The sequence below is a fragment of the Diadema setosum genome, chromosome 22 (assembly GCF_964275005.1).
Source record: "Diadema setosum chromosome 22, eeDiaSeto1, whole genome shotgun sequence".
Lineage (NCBI taxonomy): Eukaryota > Metazoa > Echinodermata > Echinoidea > Diadematoida > Diadematidae > Diadema > Diadema setosum.
Window position 1 is genome coordinate 25,856,413 of NC_092706.1, and position 22,448 is coordinate 25,878,860.

The following is a 22,448-nucleotide window of genomic DNA, read 5'->3' on the forward strand; positions in this document are numbered from 1 at the left end:
AATTAAATCAAATCAAAATACTGGACATTATATAGTGCCAGGGTTCACCCGTCGGTAACATACTATTATTTCCATATCTGCGTAGCATTTTTCAAATCGTCTGTTACAGCCTTTTGACACAACGCGTAGAATATAGTTGTTATCAAGATGTAAGATCACTTTTTTTTCCGTGCTACAAAGGAATACATACGGACACATATCGGTGAGGCGTCGTTCCAATCGTAGCCGGGCCCTGATTGGACACAAGTGAGCGTCTTGGTACCCAGCATCTGGTAATCCTCGTCACACTTGTACGTCACCGAGGCGCCGAACTGGAACCAGTCGTTGTCCCGGGAGCCGTGGGCGATGCCACCAGGGTCACCGCAGAACCCCTCTTGGGCTGAGAGCAGAAGAAGGGGGGGGGGGGGGGGAGATGAGAAGAAGGTGTAGTATATTATGAGGAAGTAAACGAATACACGCGTTATCAAAATTAAATAAAATGTCAAAACGATATGGAGTCTGACGAACACATAGAATATTATAATGTGTAACTTTGCTGAATGAACATTTTGTTGTCTGTGAGGATGTTCACATATGGATGAAAAAAACACTGACAACAATAGTATTGAAATTATCATACTGTCAATATCAAATAATCCGCAAGCAATTGTCATGATTATACTCTCTAAAGTAGACATAAATGACATAAATGTATTGTAAAGGAGAAAATTACATCAGTAAAAAAAATAATAATAATTAAAAAAATGAAGGGAGACACAAAGGAATCAAGGGGAAATGATTGAGATTTAACGCAGGTGAACTAATAATTATGTAAGCTATTGACGCCAGAATGTAATTTGATGTGTCTCACCTAATGTCTGTTTATTTATTTTGTATTATCGAGAAAAAAAAAATGTGCTATACATTAAAGTCAATCATTCATCTGTTCATGTATTTCCCCTGCCCCAATGTTACCGTTGTTTGTTCTATTGGCTTTCTGTTATATTCTTGTATGAAAAAGGAATGCAGAAATGAATTTAAATTAATTCAAATTAAAAAATGGACATTATAAACAGGTAATATACATCCATATCTGGGTAGCATTTTCTGTAATAGTCTGACCCCACCGGTTTGTGTGTGTGTGTGTGTGTGTGTGTTTTGGGGTGTTGTTATTGTTGTTGTTGTTGTTGTTGTTATTGTTATTGTTGTTTTAACATGTGATTATCGCTAAATTTTGTATCGTTTATTTGGCTTCAAGATTATCTTTTTCATATTGTCATTGATATCATTTTGCTGTTATAGGTTTAGTAATTACTTCACTTGGCAAATTTTGTGAAGTAGTCTTACAAGCCCAAACAGCAACGATGCACAAGAAGAAATCGATGATGATGATATCGACAATGATGTGTAATGACAACGATGATGATTATTGATCATGAGAATAATGACGATGTGATTACGATGACGATTATGGTGACGGTTATAAAGTTGATGCTAATGGTCAAAATGGCGATGATGGTGATATATTAATGATAATAACATTTACTGATAATGATGATGATGATAATGATGATGATGATGATGATGATGATGATGAGGACGAGGAGGAGGAGGAGGATGATTGACAAAGTTGATGCTGACAACGATGAAGTTGAGGAAGATATAGATCATAAGTGATGGTACGTAAGGCGATACGATGATGATGATGATGATGATGATGATGATGATGATGATGATGATGATGATAATGATGATAATGAGGGGGTGATGGTAAATATGATGACGATCATGATCATGAATATGATGAAATACAAAGGACGTACTATCATAGATGGCAAACGTTTTCAGCAGCCTCTTGGTCCCGCCGCAAAGCTGTAAGTAGTTGCCTGGGCAGTGCCAGAGGCAGTGCTCGTGACCGACCAAGGTCATCTCCGTGGTCGTATTGGGCATGTTGAGCCAGCAGTGGCAGTGGTCAATGGACACTCCGGCCAGGGACATGGACTCGTTGATGCAGAAGGCCAAGCAGGAGTCAACAGTCAAGTTCTTGTCGATCATGTTGATATCGCTCTTTATAGATACCGTCGCCATCTTGTAACAGCCTTTATACCCCGGCACTATGTAAATAAAAGATGACAAACAGACAGGTAATACACAAAAAGTTTTTCAAATAGTCATGAGATTAAGTGAGTAGTAAATTAATGATATACGTAAAACATGAATGCTAGATCATTCAATGATACACAAATAGTGATAAACTGATAAGAGTATCTACATGAAGACATAAAATAACGCTAATAGATTTTATAGGTGGCTATAATGGAAGAAAGAATGAAGGCTAGTTGCGTCAAAGTCATAACGACTTTCGATGACTCAAAATAGACTGAATGTGTATTACCTTGAAATGTATACTCTTTGTTAGAAAGAAGCAGTTACGGTAATCGTTCTGCGCTTCTCCACTTTGTTTGTTTCTGTTTCGGAAAACCTTATGCTCTGTTCTCCATCCTGACTATTTTGATACCCTCCAAACTCAATAAAAATACATGTACATAATAATACAAATTGATTACGTATTATGTACATAATATGTACATTTATATGATATATAATATTATCATATATACGACAGCAGAGAGGATGAAGTTCTTGACTAAAGTGTTTTGACTCTTTGCGAACACGTTCATGACTTATGTTATTCTGATGACGGATAATAGTGATGTCCGCCCCTTACGTTGACAGATGGCGCCTGCCTCTCTCTCGCTGCTGCACGGTCTGATGTTGGAGGTGGAGTTACTGCAGTGCATCAGATCTGGTGCATCTGGGAGGAAAAAGGGAATAAAGTGAAGGGAGAAAAGTTAATAGGGAAATGGTGCGTCTGATTTGTCTTGAGGAATAGTATTTAACCCTCTGTGCGCCATGTTTATTTTCTGTCCACTGGTATAATGTGAAATGTGTGCTCTTTTGAGTCATTGGCACAAAAACAGTTAAGGCTGTTATCAATCATGATGGTCTCTGTTCAAGTTTCCTGGCTGTAAAGGTTGTGTCTACCCCTGCCGGCAAGGCACTGTGTCCTCCTTGCCAACTCCTTCGATGAGCAATGGCTTGCTTACAGGTTTTCATTGCTGCCTTGGAAGCAGCGTACAACAGATCATGATATATCGGAGAAAATCAAAATGCAAATATCTTTTGTTCTTTCTTCTTTCCGATTTTAATTCTATTGTTTATCCGTAAAGAAAACAAAGTGACCATCTTTATTCTCATTGCAAATGTTGTCTTTCATTATGTATGTGAAACGCATTCAACCCTGGGAACCGACTCTGCATTGCAGTACTTACAAACATTGCCTCAAGTTGGTTCCATCACATTTCACACTTTTATTCGTAACGGACCTAAGCTTTTGTCCAGTCATTAACTTACAGACAACCTTCTGCTGTCGTTTCGATGTCTGATATCTCATAATAATCAAGGTTTTAAGTTCTGTAGCAGTACGTTTTTAATTGTAATCTCATTATTTTGACGTTTTTGTCCCCTCATAATTGTGTATTATATTTGGTTTTGTGTGAAATACGGAAATAAATTCAGTTTGATTCAATTCAATTCAAATATATCAACTAGTCCTGTCTTCTTCTTTTTTTTCTACTCAGATATTGTCTTTTTAATTTTAAGAAAGATATTTTGTGTTCGATATTATTCCCAATGCTTTTACCTCTATCAAGAAAGGTAAATTAATTGCAACAGATTACTTTGCAACGATTGAAATCTTTTAGAGGAACTAGAAAACTCAATTTGTTGTGCATCATAATTTCCATGTGATTTAATTCAATATCCAGAAGCATTTTGTCAACACATAGATGTTAATTTCAAGACTCCGGATATCCTGCTTCGTACAACTATACGCACTGAGAGTGAGAAAAGCTTCATGAATATATGATACATGGTCCTCAATGAGTATCATAAAAAAGATTTACAATCAGAGCATGACTGGATACTTTAGAAAATAGATCAAACGATTGCAGAATGCATGTCATGAACCCAACTACAAAGGGCGAATCACGGCAAATACCTATGGTAACTTAAGTAACTCTGATGAGAGGATGTAAGAGTGATACATGTATATCCATTATTTTTGGAATATATACAATATAACTATGATTGTAAATGAAATGCCAGATGCCTCAACAAGTAGACTCTTAATTTCCATGATTACTTGACGATAAGGGTGGGTTCGTACCAGATATAAACACGCGATATTTCTTACATGGACTACTTGCATTGTTATCTAACTTCAGCAAATGTCACGTCGAGCATTAGTATGTCAAAGTTTAATGATGGAATTGAAAGAGAAAAAAAAAGGAGTTCAACTTTCCTGGGAAATGTGCAAGCACGTACAATCGACAGCATGGCTTAATATCGTCTCTGACTGTATTCAAAAAGACTGTAAGGGCGGCCTACCCACTTTCATGAAACGAACCAAACATGCATATTGTAAAATCAAAGCTCGAAAATCACGTTTGTTAAAACGTTCCACTGTTATCAGAATTGAATATTTTCCAGCTTTTGTGTATTCAATGCTTTATTTTGCTCACAAAAACATCAAGATCCATTCCAAATTAAATTCTCACCATAGAACTTCACAAAAGAAAGTAATCATGCCGATGGGTTGCTCTAATTGTTTTGGAATGTGGTTCTTGATTTCTGACTTCGGGCTGACGTAATGCTCATCATTGAAGCATAACCTTTTTAATCTCGAAGGGTTAATACCTTATGATCTTAACACGTCAAACGGCGAAAGAGTGCGTATACACCCTTCAGACGTGAATGGAATGTCCCTTGATGCCGTAAGTAATTTACGTATGCTCTCTGCTAGTTACCCAATCACGGCCTCGATATTGCCAGTCACGTCGTTGGCTTCTCACCTTTTGACCCCGTTATCATTATCATGCGTTTGCTGACGTCACTGACGCCTTATCCTAAGAATAGAAAGTGCGCTTGATCGGTGGCTCTGATAACGAACACGAGACAGACATTGGGCATTTGACTACCTCATGTTCATGTCACTGACCCATAAAATGTAGCTACTATCTTACTGCTTTTTATAGGAAACAACAGCAATAACAGTTTAGACAACATCTATTTGGCTGGCTTCTTTCTGTCGATGTTAGTTTTTCCCTTTCCCTCCTATTTTCTTTTTTTTTATTAAGGAGTAGACATTTTCTTATTTATGGATTAAAAAAATCATTTGCCAAAAATCATGTTGCATTGCCAAATTCAATTTCAATTCATTTCTGCAACTTTGTTTTTCACGAATGTAATGTACAAACGGAAATACACAAGCATCGATTTTTGGTAAAATAACAATTTCTAGGGAAAATCAAGTGTTCTAACAAATTAGATATATCATTTAGAAAAAGAATATAATATATTGTTGCATTTTCACTTTCATGACATGTTCCACTTCAGCAAACACGTAACGTTTTCAGAACGTTTCCTAAACTTTTTTTTTTTGAGGTTCCGTACGTCTTCATATAAGATATAAGATACAACGTCAAAGTTGGGACCTGGCATTTACCGCAAAGCACAGGTTTTTTTTTTTTTTTGGGGGGGGGGGGGGTTGGAAAACGTTTTAAAAACGTCAGTGGACGTTACAAAACGTTTTTATTAGGTCTGCTTCGTCTACTTCGTCTTTATTGAACGTTTAAAAAAACGTTTTCATGACGTGTTCGTCATTGGTTTCTTTATCATGTATATTCATGCCTATTTATGAATATTCAAATAAGAAAATATAAGATCTGAAAACTAGTGGAAATAGGTAAAAGACATTGAAATCTGAAGATTTATGATGGGTTCAAACTTTCTGTGATGAAAATTGTACCTACGTTATCCAATTACAAACTGTGTTATGAAGAGGTATTTTCATATGTTAATAGGCCTAATTAAGGTGTGTGATATTTAATTTTAGTAACAATGTCTTCGTGCATTACAACATTTGCTGGTATATAAAAGAATGTGATACAGATACATCAAATGGGAATAGGATGTAGTATAGGTATAGGTGGTAGGACATTAGGAACAGGTGTAGCATTAGGGTACATTAATCCCAGACTGTGCCTGTATAATCTCATAACTATACTTTTTTTTAATGCACAATAAAAAAAAATAAACAGACGTTCTAGACGGATATCGAAGGTTCTCTATAAAACGTTGTGGAACTAGTCATACGACTTTTTTTTTTTTTGAACGTTCTAGACGGTTTTCAAAGGTTTTCTGGACGTCCGCAGAACGTCCACAGAACGTTTGAATATTCTTTAAAGGTTTTACTGACGTCTATAACGTCCAAAAGGTTTTTTGCAGGTCCTTAAAAATTCTGAAAGGTTTAAATGTTTAAAAAACGTGTTTATAACGTCAATTTGAAAAGTTATAAATACGTCGAAAACATTCCACAAAAAGACCTTCTAAAAACGTTTTGACAAAACGTCCAAATAACGAACTTGGAAAGTTTCGAGAACGTTCACAAAACGTCCAAATGTTAGCAGGGGACGTTGTAGGGGCCGCCAAAATAGACAAACGAAATGATGTTTCACGAGGTGACAGCCCTTTCCTGGCAAAACGGCTAAAAAGTATTCCCAAGGATTTACTGACAAAAAAAAAGGAAAAGAAAAGGAAAAGGGTGGGTGGAAAGGAGAAGTGCAGGGGGAAGGAGGGAGTCACGAATGGTCTGACTTGGTTTCGATTTAATAAAAACCACATGAGTATGCTTAAAGGGACAATGAATTAACATAACTATACACATCTGGTTTAGTTGCCAATACTACACTTTGCTTCGGTATGATTCTTTTCTTATAAATGTATCTATTCATGTTTATTCAAGGATAATGTCAATCTATCATCACTAACTTTCATTTTTTTTAGGTTCTTCAATAAAAAGAAAAAAAAGTAAATTGCTTTAGATGATTAGGGTGAGCATTCCATGTCAAATCCATAATATTTTAAAGATTTATGAGCCATCAGGATTCATGAGTTATTTCAACGAATGTTATCGCAGGTACGGGTTGGATATGAATAATTTGTTGTTGTTTGAAAAAGATCACTGAAATTGTCAAAATTTAAAATACTTACACATAAATGTTGCTGTTTGAAAAGCATTGATATTATCTAATTTGAAAACTTTTAACTAATGAAATGCAGGATCAGTATGTGTAATTTAAGTGGAACTTGTATAAAGTTTTACAGCTTTAAAAAAAAAAAAAATCTTTTCAATAATTTTGATTTACCACAGTTTCCCCATATGAGATTGCGGTATGTTAGGAAACAGTGAAGTAGTATCAAAGCGTTAAAAGATTTTTTTCGGCATAAAAGAAAATACCTTGAACAGCATTTATGATTTTTAGCTACTTATGAAGATATAATCATGTACATTGTAACTCCAACTTAAATGATTACCACTTGTTACTCCTAAAATTAAGTATAATAAGTATAATCCAATTTATCTAATGATAAGCCATTAACCTGTATAATTATCAAGCAATATTGGTGGTTTAACTTTGGATAATGTAGTTTGAAATGTATGAAATTGGTTTTACCAATATTCATCAGTGCTGTAATGCATTATTAACCAAGATTATATTTTCTGCAACTCTGAATTTGATATCTGAATATGGTTATGAGGTTGTAATTATTCTTTTTGGAAAGTGAAACAGTAGTGTCATCTGCAGACAAAATGAAATGATAAATTGAAGCCGAGTTTATTATTTACTATATCAACAACAAAAGAGGGCCAAGTATCGAGCCCTGGCGGACTCCACATTGGATATTTGACATGGATGAATCATGCCCTTGTAAACATACAAATTGTCCCCTATCAGATGAATTGCTTTTAAACCACTAATAAGCAGGGCCTCGTTAAGTATAATTATCTAATTTATAAAGAAGTGAAGAGTTTGTTCGCAAAAACCGATAAGTCCATATTTGCCAAATGGAGATATTTGCGATTAAAGGTCAAGAAAAATAAAGAGAATAATAAAATGTTTGCTTCTTTTGACCATAACTTAAAAGATGTACCTTTATATGTAGTGACCAATACATCATTTAAAAGGTATTATTTTGTACTTTACGACAGAGACCGTACTTCAAAATCTTCAAACTCTTCAAGTGCTTTGTGATCAATGTTATCAAAGGCTTTACTTAAACCATGGACCTAGGTCCATGCTTAAACCCATGAATACGAAAATGATATGTCTTTTCATGACAGTTGTTTTGTAACCCTAACTATTAATCAATAACTGTCAAAAACGATTTTTTTTTTCTTTTGTATGATAGCAAAGCTCTTGCAATCTTTAACAAATTCGGGCATATTTCATACTATATTGAATGTATATTCTAAATGAGATGCACTTGACTTTGCTATCCGCTTGAGTAATTTCATACTAAATCCATCATATTCAATTAAATTTTAGATTAAAATGATTTATATAATATTGATAATTTCATTTCTGCTGTAGCATTACACATATTGCTTTTGTTGATGACGTGATAAAATATCTAGAAAATGTAAATTATCGCATTGTATCTGTGAAGCTCAATCAAGTCCAATATAGAGAAAAAACATATTTGGACGTATCAATAGCAACATTCTGGTCTTATTCAAAGTTATTATACCAAATTGATATTATATTGGACAAAGTTTGTATCAAGCTTTATACTGCATGGTTTTCTGACGGTGTCTACAAGTTCCACTGAGGAAAAAAAAATGGTAAGCAAACCCTCGAAGAAGAAAAGACTTGCAGAGACTATTCAATTAAAACATTGCTAACACGGATGTGGCTGTGTGGGACAGTATACTGACAATGACATCATTTATTTCTTTCCCAAAACGTTCTACAATTCATTGGATTTATCTAAATATTGAGTCTTTCAATATGATATTGTCGTGAGAAAAATTAAGATATATCTCCTGGAACGTATTCACCATATCATGTTCTCGAATGTTCTTTATCACTTTTCTAGTATTCAGTTGCGAGAGTGAGAAGGGGGAGGGAGGGGGGGAAGGAGGGAGGGGAACCGCATAAATCTATTTCTGGATTGATTGAAGGTTCAGCTGACATAAATTTCTTAGCCAACAAAACCACTTCCTTACACACACTACACTGGCCGAGCTAAAAGGGTAATCTCTCTTCCTCTGTACGCACACATTTGCACAGTGTAGAAGCAAACGCACATTCACTTATTCATAGTGTTATATACTATATATCATACATATTATGTATGTGTATTATATCTATACATATATGGATGTGTGTGTACGTATATGTATAGGCCTGCTAGATACTTATAACTTGAAAGAATGCAAAAAGTACTTAATTGAGATGATTTCATATTTCAAGCTTTAGCCTAACTGTCAGCACTTACGATCTGTGATTTATGTCATAAACTGAAATTATGTAATGATACTATACATTATATAGGCCTATACATATATATATATATATATATATATATATATATATATATATCATATCTTCCAAAACATCTTAAAGCTCACTTGTTTTATTGATGATCTCATTGTAAAGCGCATTGGAACATGTAAAAAGGAAATGTGCCATATAATGTATTGTTGTTATAATCATTGCATGTATATATTTGTTAGCCTATATTCATTAATTTCATGTGTATAATACACCTGGAAGCAAACAAGATGAAACAATATCAAATACACCAAAATAAACGAAGTGATTTTGAATTCAAACGAAACAAAATTGAAATGGAGATGTTATAGGGTATACGAACTTTATCATATATGATTTCTGGTGATGACGAGGAAGCTGTGACTCACAAAACTCTGAAGAATCAAACTCAGGGCGGGGGGGGGGGCAAAATGTGCTTCAAAGCCTTTTTTCTGTATCCTTCTGTCACGTGACTTTCTTCAAAGTAAACTCTCTGTGACCCCATCTCCAGCGTTCGTGAGGAAGAGTCTAACAAAATGCGACGACATGAATCAGAACGAAAAGCTTAAATCTCCCTCAAGCTCCTACACTTCTGAAAGGAATATACATCTCCTCAAATTCATTGCCTCGATGTACACTTGTTTCATAAAGCAAGGTAAGTTGTCCTTGTCCTCATCGGGTTAACGCAGGGTTTTGTGCCTTCCCACATCATGAACTTAATAATAACAGTAGGGCCTTAAAAGTTAATAGTTAGAGGACGTTAGGGCGTGAAGAACGTTTGCCCCTTAAAGATCCTAAAAGTGTGCCCCAAATAACTAACATGTGACCCTGCATCACATAACCAACAAAAGTCACCAGACATGATTTTTTTTTTTTTTTTTTTGGGGGGGGGAGGGTTCGTTAAGGGCAGATTCTGAAAGAGCAGACTGTAAGCTTAAAATGATGTATAACTCAATTCAAGTGGACTCTCCTAACCTATCTAATTATTAGAAAGAAAGCACACACTCTTGAAAAGTGTGTAGACTGGGAAAAGTGTCTCGGTAGTTTGGGTCTATTCATGCGCTTCAGCTTTACCAAGCCGTGCCAGTTCTGCAATGAATGGGACAAAAACAGGATGTAAAACAACTATAGCAACAGCAATGCAGGGATTATCAGATTAAATTGAAATTGAGCATGCTCTGTTTACACATTCTATCTATGAGTAATATCAACTTTCAAAGCAGAAGCATTATCCTGTCAAACGTTATTAGAGTTGAAAGTGAAGACTGTGTACAGGATTTTTAAGAAATTAAAAAGGGCCTCTTGCAGTCAAGGAAGTACCTAATCACACTATACTAAAAAAAAAAGTGTTCTAAAAAATGCTTAAACACAATTTTCTATTCGTCTTATGATCCCAAATTTCAGAATAATGTAGAAGAAGAATTGGTCTTGCAGAAAATGTGAAACATTCAAGATTGACAAGGTTGACCGTCTTCACCTATTTTGAGTCTTCATGTAAGATCAGAAAGTGCGCGGATTTTTTGTTCGTTTTGTCATGCAGGTTCACATTATAATGTCAATTTAGTCAAACTTGTATACGCTTGTTTAAAAGAAAATCTCCCCCGCTTTTAACAAGCTGAATAATTTAATACCCAGTGCATTTCTTATATAAAAACTAGTTTGAATGTATAACTAGATTACAATATTAGAGCAAGTATTGAACGAGAACGTTATTACAATGCTTTCGGTCATCCCTGGGCTAAATTCTGTAGACCTTGATACACACACAGACGCGTGAGCGCGCACACACACACACACACACACACACGTTATCGAATTTGATGAAGAACCATTGTTCTTGAGCTAAAGGACAAATTAGTTTGGTGGAATCTTGTAAGGGATGATGACTCAGAAACGTGTGTCCACTGTACCATTGCCTTCAGTGTCGATTTGATTTGATTTAATTTGATTTGATTTGATCTGAAGTCATTTCCACTTTGTGTTTACAATCTCGTAAGACATATTGTGTCCTGTGAATTGCCTTCAATGGCAATAAAGTGTTAAAGACCCATGAACATGATTAAAAATACCCGGTAGATATTACATTGCCCTTAGAAGATTGCAAAACATGAAAACTGAGGAAATGAAATGACTTGCATTAAATGTAGAACTCTAAATAATCTTCGAGACATTTGATATATTAACTACCTCCTCTTAGAAATGCACAGTCGAAGTACATTCTGAAATTCGAAACAATTTTTGTATTCTTTCTGGGGATTTTTTTTTCCTTGTTTGATCTGGAAGGTCAGTTAAACATGTTCTATGATATTTTGAATTGACTTAGTATGTTCATGTGTTGTGTCTTTGGCTGAATTGTTGTTGTTGTTTCAAAACAAAGTGGATAATGTGTTGGTAAATTGGAACGTTTTTTAAAAACCTGGATTATCGATGGAATAACAAAACTAGAAAGTATAATATCTGTATATTTCCTGAATAAATAAAATGTAAAATATTTGTGACCAACACGTCTGTACTGAAGAGCTCTTTTAATGTACAAGAAATGTAAATCTCTCTTAAAGCAAATGACAGCCTCCTTTTTTCAACACTCTCCAAAAGCACAAAATCCACTTTGTTAAATACAACCGGTAATTTCTAAAGTAAGATTTATTCCAGGTCATTCATTTTGTCAGTGATTAACTTTGTGACGAATTTGATACTTTAATCCCGAGTTGGAATAAGATCAGCTGGCGTTTCGGCGGCCTTAACCTGCGAGGCACTGTCGAGGTGTCAAGCATGGGGCTAAATTTATCGTGTGTGTGCTTCGCATGGGATTGTTTTATAATATGCGGTAATTTTCTGATCCACCGCCACCACAACCCCACAGATATAATGGCGCTGCTCTGTCGTTTCATTTCATTTATTTTTCAATTATTAAACAACATCATATACAATCATACACACAACATGATTACATAAATGCAAAATATTGCATATATTTACATATGTAAATGTATTGTTGTATGAACAGCAAGTCATGTGGAATTACATATTGTTGTATCATATCAATGTAGGTATTTAAAAGTAGCTACTAAAAGCTTGACTTGTATATTGCAGTCACCTATGGAAAATATAAGTTAAATCTTAGCAACCTATGATACTCCAAAAATATTGGGAGGGAGGGGGGCTTCCAATTTACACAACATATTGTTATCTTTTGTTTTCTCTGCAGCAGTAAGAGTAACTTTATAATAATTTTAAAGCACCCAAGCAGGATCCTCTGGAAGAGCAGAACCACAAGAAGTATAATCTAGAATAGTGCAACTAATTAGATAAAGAATATGTAAAATGATATGATTGAATGGGTGAATAAATACCGGTCAGAGAGGATCATAACTTAACTGATCTTTAGAAGGAGAGTTTGGAATATTTCTGATACTGCTGTTCACTAACGATATCGTAGATTCTGATATGTGAGCTGTTTTTGTACATAATGATGCATTCATTTTGTACATAATGGTAGCTAGTGAAGCTGGTATATCACTCTTGAATTATTGGTACATTTTTTTTCCCAATACTTCCCTTGTATCTTCTGAGGAAACCGTATAGTGTATAAAATCATTTTAATGAAGTCACACTATTACACTACTGTCAATATTGATATCATAAGAACCGCTATTTTTTCTGCAGCGTATGCTCGATTTGTTCTCCTGGAATTGCATTTGAAAATAATTTCTCGATACCCACGATTATTGTTGTCCGCTTTTCCTTGGTTTGGTCGCCCATGATACAGGCCCTATCTTGTTCTTCACAGTAGATTTGTATCGGGATCCACCATACGCTTAACAAGCTTGCTTTTGAGCAGGTTTCATCGTAGGCACCCCATTTCTCTATAGCATTCTACTAACCACTTATAGGCTTATGTTCTTTGTCCAGCTGTTGTCTGTGATATTTATTATACGTACATCCAAGCTCTACATCATGTATCATCTTATTCTGATGCATTTCATGTTTTTTTTTCTTTTTTTTTTCATTGAGAAATGCGAAATGATTTGGAATTGCAATTGTCATTGAAAATGAAAATGTCAATGCCTTGGTTAACAGGTGAAATCACTGACAAAAATAACTTCACCTTTTAACGGATATTATAAACGCGTGCTTCTCATTTGAGCGATTAAGAAATGATTTAGCGGGTTGAAGGGAAAATGTCATTTTTTCATTCTTATCGCACACTTCTTCCGTGTGTCCTACTTCTGATTAACGTTTCTTCGTATAGAACCAGCATCTGTCTTGCACCGCCTAAAGCCAGTGGTTAGGATGAACTCACTGGGTAATTAGATCCACTTCCCCCTGCTAATTCGAGAAAACCAAGGATATGTGATAATGAGTGGACGGTGGAGTTCGTTGGCGGGATGAGTAAGGAAGACTATGTCTTGTCTGAACGCACTCAAATCCAAAGTCTTGGGAAGTAACAGAACAATATAATTTTCTTTCATATCTTTCATTCATGTAACAAAAGGAAGTGATTTACACTTGCAAAAGTAAAATAAAAATGGAGAGGATGTAACTAAAAAGATGGTCAACAATTCTGTTGATGATACAGGGTCCAACACACTCCATCAAGCAGTTTAACTACAGCTGTATTTTTCGTTATCTGACCAAATCTTTCATAGTTGTCGCTCTTTCAATGATATCACCATGCAGCAGAGAATAATATTACAAACCTGGTTCGCAATCCACATTGGTCAACAGCACGCTGAGGTAGCTTTCACCGTAGCGTTCCTTCGCATGTCGCACAGCCACCGCTGGTCCGGGGAAACCGGCCTCGTTGCATGCCACCATGGCGTTAATGTTCGTCCATCCATCTCCGCAGACCGAAGCCCACATCCCTGGCTGGATGTTGTTTTCATAGGCCACCTCTACCCGCCCCTCTCGGTTTGTCGGCCCGCCGCCCATTCGGAGCTCTGAGAAAGCCAAGGTTGTAAAAATGCAACTGGAATTAAACTTAAAGTTCGACAACACCAACAACACCAGGAACAGCAACTTCGACAACACTAACTTCTAACATCATCGCATCCAACTCTACCAACACCACCACCAATAACTGACATACATCATTCAGGAAACTTAAATGTTGGGTTGATATTTTCATATATACAGTTTTGTTTTGTTTTTTGACAGTAATTTAGCACGTATTTATAACAATATTTGGGTAAAATTACAGATACTCTGAAAGTTTTTTTTTTTTTAAGTGATCTTAACAGGCATATTATCATGATGAAGAGTGTGTTGTAACCACACTCAATGCACCATAAAAATGACAGCAACTGGAAAATACAAAATCATCCAAAGGTATGACGGGCGGGATTTTACGCAGTTTGGCTTTGCACACGCTGCGCAATAAGTGTCATCGCCTTGCATGCTAGACGTATACGGACGATTCGACAGTCCGTTCATACTGCAGCATTGTCTTATAGAGGTTAGGGTTTGTTTTTTACATGCTAACAATCACATCCCACTGAAACCATGGTAATTAGCGTAAGATTACGTTTGCTACAATCATGTTATCGGATGATAAATGAAGTGATCGTTTCAGCCTTAAAGCTTATTTCAGTTTTAACGAAAGTTGTACATGACCGTTGGGTCTGTATCACATTACGTTACTTTTCAAATACAGCTACAAGAAACGAAACTAATCATGTAGTGATATGGATATTATGCCGCGCCTAGTAGCGAGAATGGAAAAAAGAGCAATAATATCTCGTGCTTAAATTACAAGGGATTATTCTATTCTAGGGACTTGGAAATGTTCCAGAGGGTATGAGTGTTTTGTTTCGTAAGCAATAGTCATTCACATTAGTTGTTGGTGTAATATGTTTCTTGTTGTAATCAACTTTTTGCTTGTTACAGGAAAGTTCGGCGATTTTATGGGTGTATTTACTTGATAACATGGCAAACAAATCGCATTGCACTACACTGCAAAAAGTCCGGTGTTAAATATGAAACATCGAGCTGGTGTTCCATTTTCGGTGCTCATTTATGGTGTTAGATTAACACCTCCGGTTGTCATTTCAAAATATAAAATTGTTTTTTAGAATAATTTCTTAGTTACTGCACTTCTTGTTGATTTTGAACTTCAACAAGACGATCAAGAATTTTCCGATAAAGTACTTGATTTTTGAAGAAAAAAAAATGTGTAAACACATTTACACCAAAGTAACACCAGTTGGTGTGGTCTCCTATTGAAGCTGGACGGGTGTTATACCATTGACATTAACACCAGCAATATCAAATCAACACCGTGCGGTGTCATTATTGAATTAACACCAGCACAGTGTCAAAAATATCACCAGATACAGTGTCAAAAATTAACACCACGAAGTGCCAGGTGAACACTTTTCAACACCATTACAATACATTTTCTACACCTGTGGGTGTGGTTCTCTATTGACACTTGATCGGTGTTAGATTTAACACCCATGGTGTTAAATCTAACACCGATGTTTTTACAGTGTACCATCGGCATCCTTCTGAAATATCTTGTGGAAGTTTAACCCTTTGTTTACTCTGAGCACCGATGGGCACAGGAAACCCCCGCAGTGTTGTACACACTGTCCAGAGCCCTTGGCACACAGGGTTCAGAAAGAAACTTTAAAGTATTTTCTCCAGGAGTGTCTCTGGTTGTGTACTTCTTTTCATCTTTGTTAATTTTCACAGGACATCTCTCTCTTAAAGCCATTATTTACCATTTGCAGATGAAACAAAAACCCAGCTTTAGTGCTTCAAAATAGTTCTGAAATGTGAGTTTAATATTGAATTGAATTGAATTAAATAACTGAAACTGCACTGGTCTTGCACTCGAGACACAGTGAACAGTTCCAGCACGTTTATTTTCATATTTCACTTGACATCAAAGTACATCCAAAAAAGAATACAAATCAAGCAAGATACAAAATATGTTATAAGTCGGGTCATGAATAGAAAGAGTGTCAGCATACATAATGTACATAAGACAGTTCTCTATAACTTGTGAAATATGATGGAACCGCAAAAGCAAAGCTTGTAAACGCAGGTTCCATGAAAAAATACCGGTATGAATTTGCTATGCAATCAATGGAGATAGGACACAAAGTAATAATGACGAAACGATATGAAAGCTAAAATATCAAAGTACAAAAGGAGAAAGAAATAAAAGAGAAGAAAAAGAAAGAGTGAAAAAAAAACAAGAACCCAAAGAATAAGAACTGAGTGAAAATATTGCATAAAGACATACAAGTATATACGTGCACATTATCTATAATCGACTTCATAATGAGTTCAAAATGTTAATACAAGTACGGATGCAGTGATTATATAATGGGAGCATAAACCAGAAATATACATTGAACAAGGATACTGCGCATATAACATATTGAAAAATTCTAATCAGGCTGGTTATATTCATTTATTAACATTGATTTCAATTTTTGTTTAAATGTAAACATACTAGAACAATTGATTAAATCGGCGGGAAGATCATTCCAGAATTTAGGTCCGGTAAAAACAATTGTTTTTTGAGCAAGGAGTGTGCGAGTACGTGTAATAGGGATAGACACAACCAAGTAATAGGGATAGATACAACCAATGTAAAAATCTGAATCAGGATAATCAATGTCAAGTATTGTTACATATACAAAGTGTGAACAGTGGTTGTAATAAGAGTGTTTTAAGAGTGTTCTAGACGCTAAAGTTATGGCTTAGTGAGAAAAATTGATATCTCCTTATATTTTAGGTTTTATTGCAAAATATTTATATGGTAGGATGTTATGTAATACAACTGACCTACACATATTCATCAAAATTAAAGGTCTTGTTTATCTTTGGGAAAAGTGATTAAAAAGATTTTCAAGATATGACATTTAATGCATGTGTAGGTCTGTTATACCACAAAACATCCTATCATATAATATTTTCGCGATAAAGCCTAAAATATAAGGGGATATCTGTATTTTCCCAATAAACCTAACTGTTGACGGTTTAGACTGGATCATTTTTACTATAACTATTGTTCACATTTTGTATATTTTACAATACTTAACATCGATTTTACCAATTCAGATTTTTACGGTGGTTATTTCTATCCCTAACTCACATTTTAGAACTATTTTAAAGCACAAATGTAGGGTTTTTGTTTCATCTACAAATGGTAAATTATGCCTTTAATGTGATAACTTGAACATTTTCTAATTGCTGCTCCCATTGGTAAACTGTACCTTTAATCAATATCGCCAAAGAACATTTGTCCCCGTAGAAGAAATTTCTGTTTGTGTTTTGGTTTGTTTGTATGTGTGGTGTGTGTGTGTATATATATATATGTGTGTGAGAGAGAGAGTTTTAGGGAACTCCTATTTAGACGTTAGAGCCTAAACTTCTGTCCTTATCAATTTTGCATGCAAGTATCTTGCATCCGCAGAGATTTGCAAAGACCATCCTAAGTTAACATAATAACTTTAACCTAAAGGTCATACAATAAATACTGGACTGAACTTATCTCAAAAAGAATAAACAAAACATTGCACTCTTTTTTTTTCGGGAAAGAAGCTCTTTGATAGTTTCATTTTGATTCGACCTGACGGAGAAAACAACTTTACAGACCGAGTTGTCATGAGTTAGTTGGTTATTGTTAGTTTAATAGTAGATAGTTAGTTAGTTAGTTAGTTAGTTAGTTAGATAGTTAGTGAGTTAATTAGTTAGTTTATTTGTTTGTTTGTTTGTTTGTTTGTCTGTTTGTTCGTTTGTTCGTATTCATTTATTTCTTCGAAATAAAGTTTCCTGCATGGTGGCAGCAAACCTAAGATTTATAAGTGCTGGTGTCTTTCCTCCGAGTCAGAGTCAGAGACTGAGAATGGAATATCATTACAACTTAAGCATCTTTGATATAAACGCAAATATTACATCGTGCAGGGAGGAATATGACTTTTATTTCAATTCTTTGGCTTGTGATACCCTACCATGGCAGTCATGGCTATTGCTGATGGTCATCAATCTCAAAATGAATCACACGGTTCAATACTCTTGACGCACATAGAGCCCGCAGAGAGTATTGCACCCCTCGACACAAAATGGAATGGTCCAGCCATTGTTATTCTTTATTTGACAACTTTCCCTTCCTCCCTCCCTCTTCCCTCCTCGTTACTCCCCCCCCCCCCCCCCCCCCCTCGATCGTCTCGTGAATTATTTTGAAGTTCCGTTGTCACGAATACCACTGCATGACAAATCTCAATCAGGAAAGCTAGAGAGAAGTCACTTTGTTGTGAGTGAGTGTGTATGTGTGCGTGTGTGTGCGTGCGTGCGTGTGTGTGCGAGTGTGTGTGTGTGTGTGTGATAGAGTGAGAGAGAAAGATAGAGAGGGGGAGAAAGAGAGAGATTGTAAAAAGTAGAATGAACAAGCAATTATAGCTCAATTGTGCTCTAATGTTGACCAGTCAGATTTAATTCGGCAGACATGTGCTGCAGCTGTCACACAAATCTGCATTGTTTATTAATCATCACATATTAAGGCCTTTCAACTATAGTCAAGGAGGGAAAAACGTCCCCTCGAAGTTAAGACACGTCAGATCTACGAGGTCGGCAACCCAAGGGTTCTTTTGGATATTTCAATAACGCATTGACTGTTGACATGTTTTACGTTCGTGTTTCTTCTTAGAGCGTTTGGTCTATAGGGGAGCTTACAATCTAGATAAAGTGAAATTTCAGTGTCCCTTTATGAGTAGGTAGTAGCAACAACTGACAAATACGTCTTTGGTCGTGTTGGTTTATCACTCTATAACTGCAGCGACTTTCCCTCCCCAAAATTTTTTTTTTTTCGAAATTCCTCGCTTGTGACAAGACTACAAGAGTTTGATGCGAATAATAAAAAAAAATGATACATCTTATTCTGATTGGTCCAAAGGAAGGAAAATTCAGTCAAGTTACTAATGTGTACAGTACAAAAGGAGACTTGCGAGGAATCTGAAATTATGTGTCGTTCGAATCTGAAAGTATACATAACTTTCCTATATTAGGTCCGATTTTGCTACATCTCTATCCATTCGTCCGACTAAATTTACTTTATCTGTCAGTGTCTGCAGGGAAAGCAAATTTGAACACTGTTTGGAATTGCGTTTGAAAGTGTTTATGAAAATTTGGCCATTGCATCTGATTAGGAACGCTTATTTTCTTCAGTTCAGATGTTGTTACGTATTCTAACGTGAGACTGTCTCCGCAATATTCATAATCCCGGGCCCAGATATCATCTCATCCGTAATCTTAACGTTCTAGTCGACATCGCGTTTAGTTTGCATTTGATTGATACAATAATATCAGAGGAACACAATGGTTTAGGTTTCCATCAAATTCTGAGGTAAAATTAGTTATTTCAATGTTGTGCTATTGTCATACGACTATATTCAATTCATTTCAATTCAATTCAAGTGATTTTATTTCCACATAAAGCAATACAACGCAATATACAAGTGTACATAACGCTTACTTGAGTATATAATATTTCAAGAAACTTTGACTCACATAAATTCTGTTCAGTGTTTACATTATTTGTAAACAAAATAATGAATTGTATGTTATTGTAGTTTGTCGAGAATGAGAATTATTTTCAACTGAACTTGAATTGAATTAAAAATAAGAAAGATAATAAAATTCAAACCTTCCCCTGTTTTCACTGATCATTGATATTGAGTGGAACCACATACGCTACATTGCGCAATGACAAATAACATTGGTATGTTTTGTTGTTGTTGTTGCTGTTGTTCTCTGCTGTTGTTTTTTTTTTTTGTTTTACAATACTGCAGAGATTTCTCCATGAATATTTCAGTTTGGTTGTTGTTGGTTTTGTGGGGGGGGGGGTTGCCCTTTAGTGGAGACGAAAAACGTTACATAAAAAATTTTAAGAATACAAAAACAAACGATCCTTGCAATTCTTGTCTGAAGGCAAGTGCTGATAAAAAAGACTATGTGAATAAAGTTGAAAACTTGGGATGCTTGCTATTTCTTTTTATCATCACAATCATGTAACATTCATTATCCCTGGTGTTCACCTCTTAATGAATGTTACATTTTGGTACTTTCACATGATGCAAGTAATTCATACAAATAACTGTTGTTTTAATGTTTATTTTTTGAAAGGACTCCGTTGAAACAAAAATTTAATTCAGAAAGAAGGTTGAAAAGTAATACTTAAAGTGCGCAGGAAACATTTGAATTTCTAAAATTTCTTCGGTGTCCATCCGTAATGAATGTGATGTCGTAATTCCAGAGGCATTTTTGTGTTAGGAAAACCGCATTTGAAATATTTTAATAGTAATAATAATTCTTCACTAGAGGAGATTTTTTGCAATGTGTATCCAAATTGATTTTGAAATTGAAAACAGTATTTCACTAAATGATATGAACAACTTCAGAATCTTTTGTGCCCACACAAAGGTAGAGTGATGAATGTTACAATAATGACTTCATGAATTCTCATTGAAAAATATATAAATTGTGAAAAGTTAATAATTGCAGTTCTACGTTGTTTTCTTTCTTTTAATAATTATGCAGTATCGATCACTTTATTAAAGTAACCACATAGATGTATTCATTTGTAAAGATCGTATAACATCGTATGGTGGACACTAAGCGTTTTGAGCTAAAAAGTCCATGAAAATGCATGTGTCTCTCAAATTTTTCATCACAAAACTAGCATTTACTCAAATCTGAAATATGTTGTCCCTTCACTCTAGATACTCATTAAATGCCAATCTATAAAGAATAAGCCAGTTGTGTGCACAGCAGTATTCTATAGAAAGTATGCTCGGTTGGGGATGTACACGTTGTAGCAATCACAAACCCTTTTATATGAATATAAATAAAATTGAATTAGATTAAATCAAAATGTCACTATATGACACCAGAATAATGTGATATGAAAGATGAATTCGTTTCTTGTTCGATTTTATAATAAAAAAATCCTACAAATCCCACAAGCAAAAACCAAAGCTTTCGAACGTACATTTTCATATGCTGGATCTGTTGTCTGGAACAATCTACCAAAACAACTCCGTCTATGTGATTCAGAAGAAATGTTTAGAAGGAAACTCAAGACTGAACTATTTCAATTGTAACTATGTTGTTTCTATACTTTGTAAATGTAGTTTGTTGATGTATGTACAGCGCTTTGATCAGGTCCTGTAAAAGCGCTCAATAAGAGCGCTTTTACTACAAGCCACTACAATCTACGTAATCATGAAAATATTCTTAACCTCCCTAAGCCCAAATCAACTATTCTTAAAAATAGCACTTTGTATTCGGTATCGAGATTATTCAATACATTACCAACAGAAACAAGATCCTTAACTTCAATTACTGCATTTTCAAGAGCAATTTCGCACATCTCCTTTGCTAATCATTCTACCTGATTATATCGAATTTATCAAAGTACTCAATGCTTTTGTAATTACTATCTCCCAATAACTTGTCACATGTTTGATTTTTCCTTTTTTGTGTGTGTCTGTACTTACACAATGTATACTCTGTGACTTTTTTTTTTCTCTTTCATTTTTTTTTTCTGGCCTTCGTTTGTAATGATTATTTTGTGTTTTTTATGTGAATTCTCTTCACTGTATGATTTCTATGTTTTGTTATCATTTCACGGCCTTGCTGAAAAACAGCTTATAGCTGATAGCAGGCTTTTTACTGTGGTTAAATAAATAAATTCAATTCAATTCAAAGAAATAGTTATTATTATTGTTATTATTATTATTATTATTATTATTATTATTATTATTATTATTATTAAAAAGAAGGAACTTTCATGAAAACTTTGTGTGTGGGTCCATTTTAGACCTGTGAGGTGATCCGTGATGTCATCCCCTCATGTAATCTGCATATGAGATTACCATCAGTATCATTGTTTCGTGAAGACAATCATGCAAAACTGCAAAATTAAGATAACTTTCCTTCAGGTGCGATTTGATGCAACCTCTTAACATTCTTTGTTAAGTGTTTTAATATCATTATTATAAATAACATCATCATCATTAT

The 22,448-nt window shown here is 35.1% G+C and overlaps 1 protein-coding gene across 1 annotated transcript in view; it reads right to left on the reverse strand.

Annotated features, from left to right (window-relative positions):
• LOC140245254 (uncharacterized) overlaps positions 1-22,448 on the reverse strand; it is a 30,659-nt gene that overhangs the window by 4,993 nt on the left and 3,218 nt on the right. Inside the window, exons 2-5 of the mRNA XM_072324837.1 lie at positions 14,117-14,356; positions 2,708-2,794; positions 1,803-2,093; positions 191-379 (exon numbers count right to left, since the gene is read on the reverse strand). Coding sequence (XP_072180938.1) covers positions 191-379; positions 1,803-2,093; positions 2,708-2,794; positions 14,117-14,356 — 807 coding nt within the window. The remainder of the gene's footprint in view (positions 1-190; positions 380-1,802; positions 2,094-2,707; positions 2,795-14,116; positions 14,357-22,448) is intronic.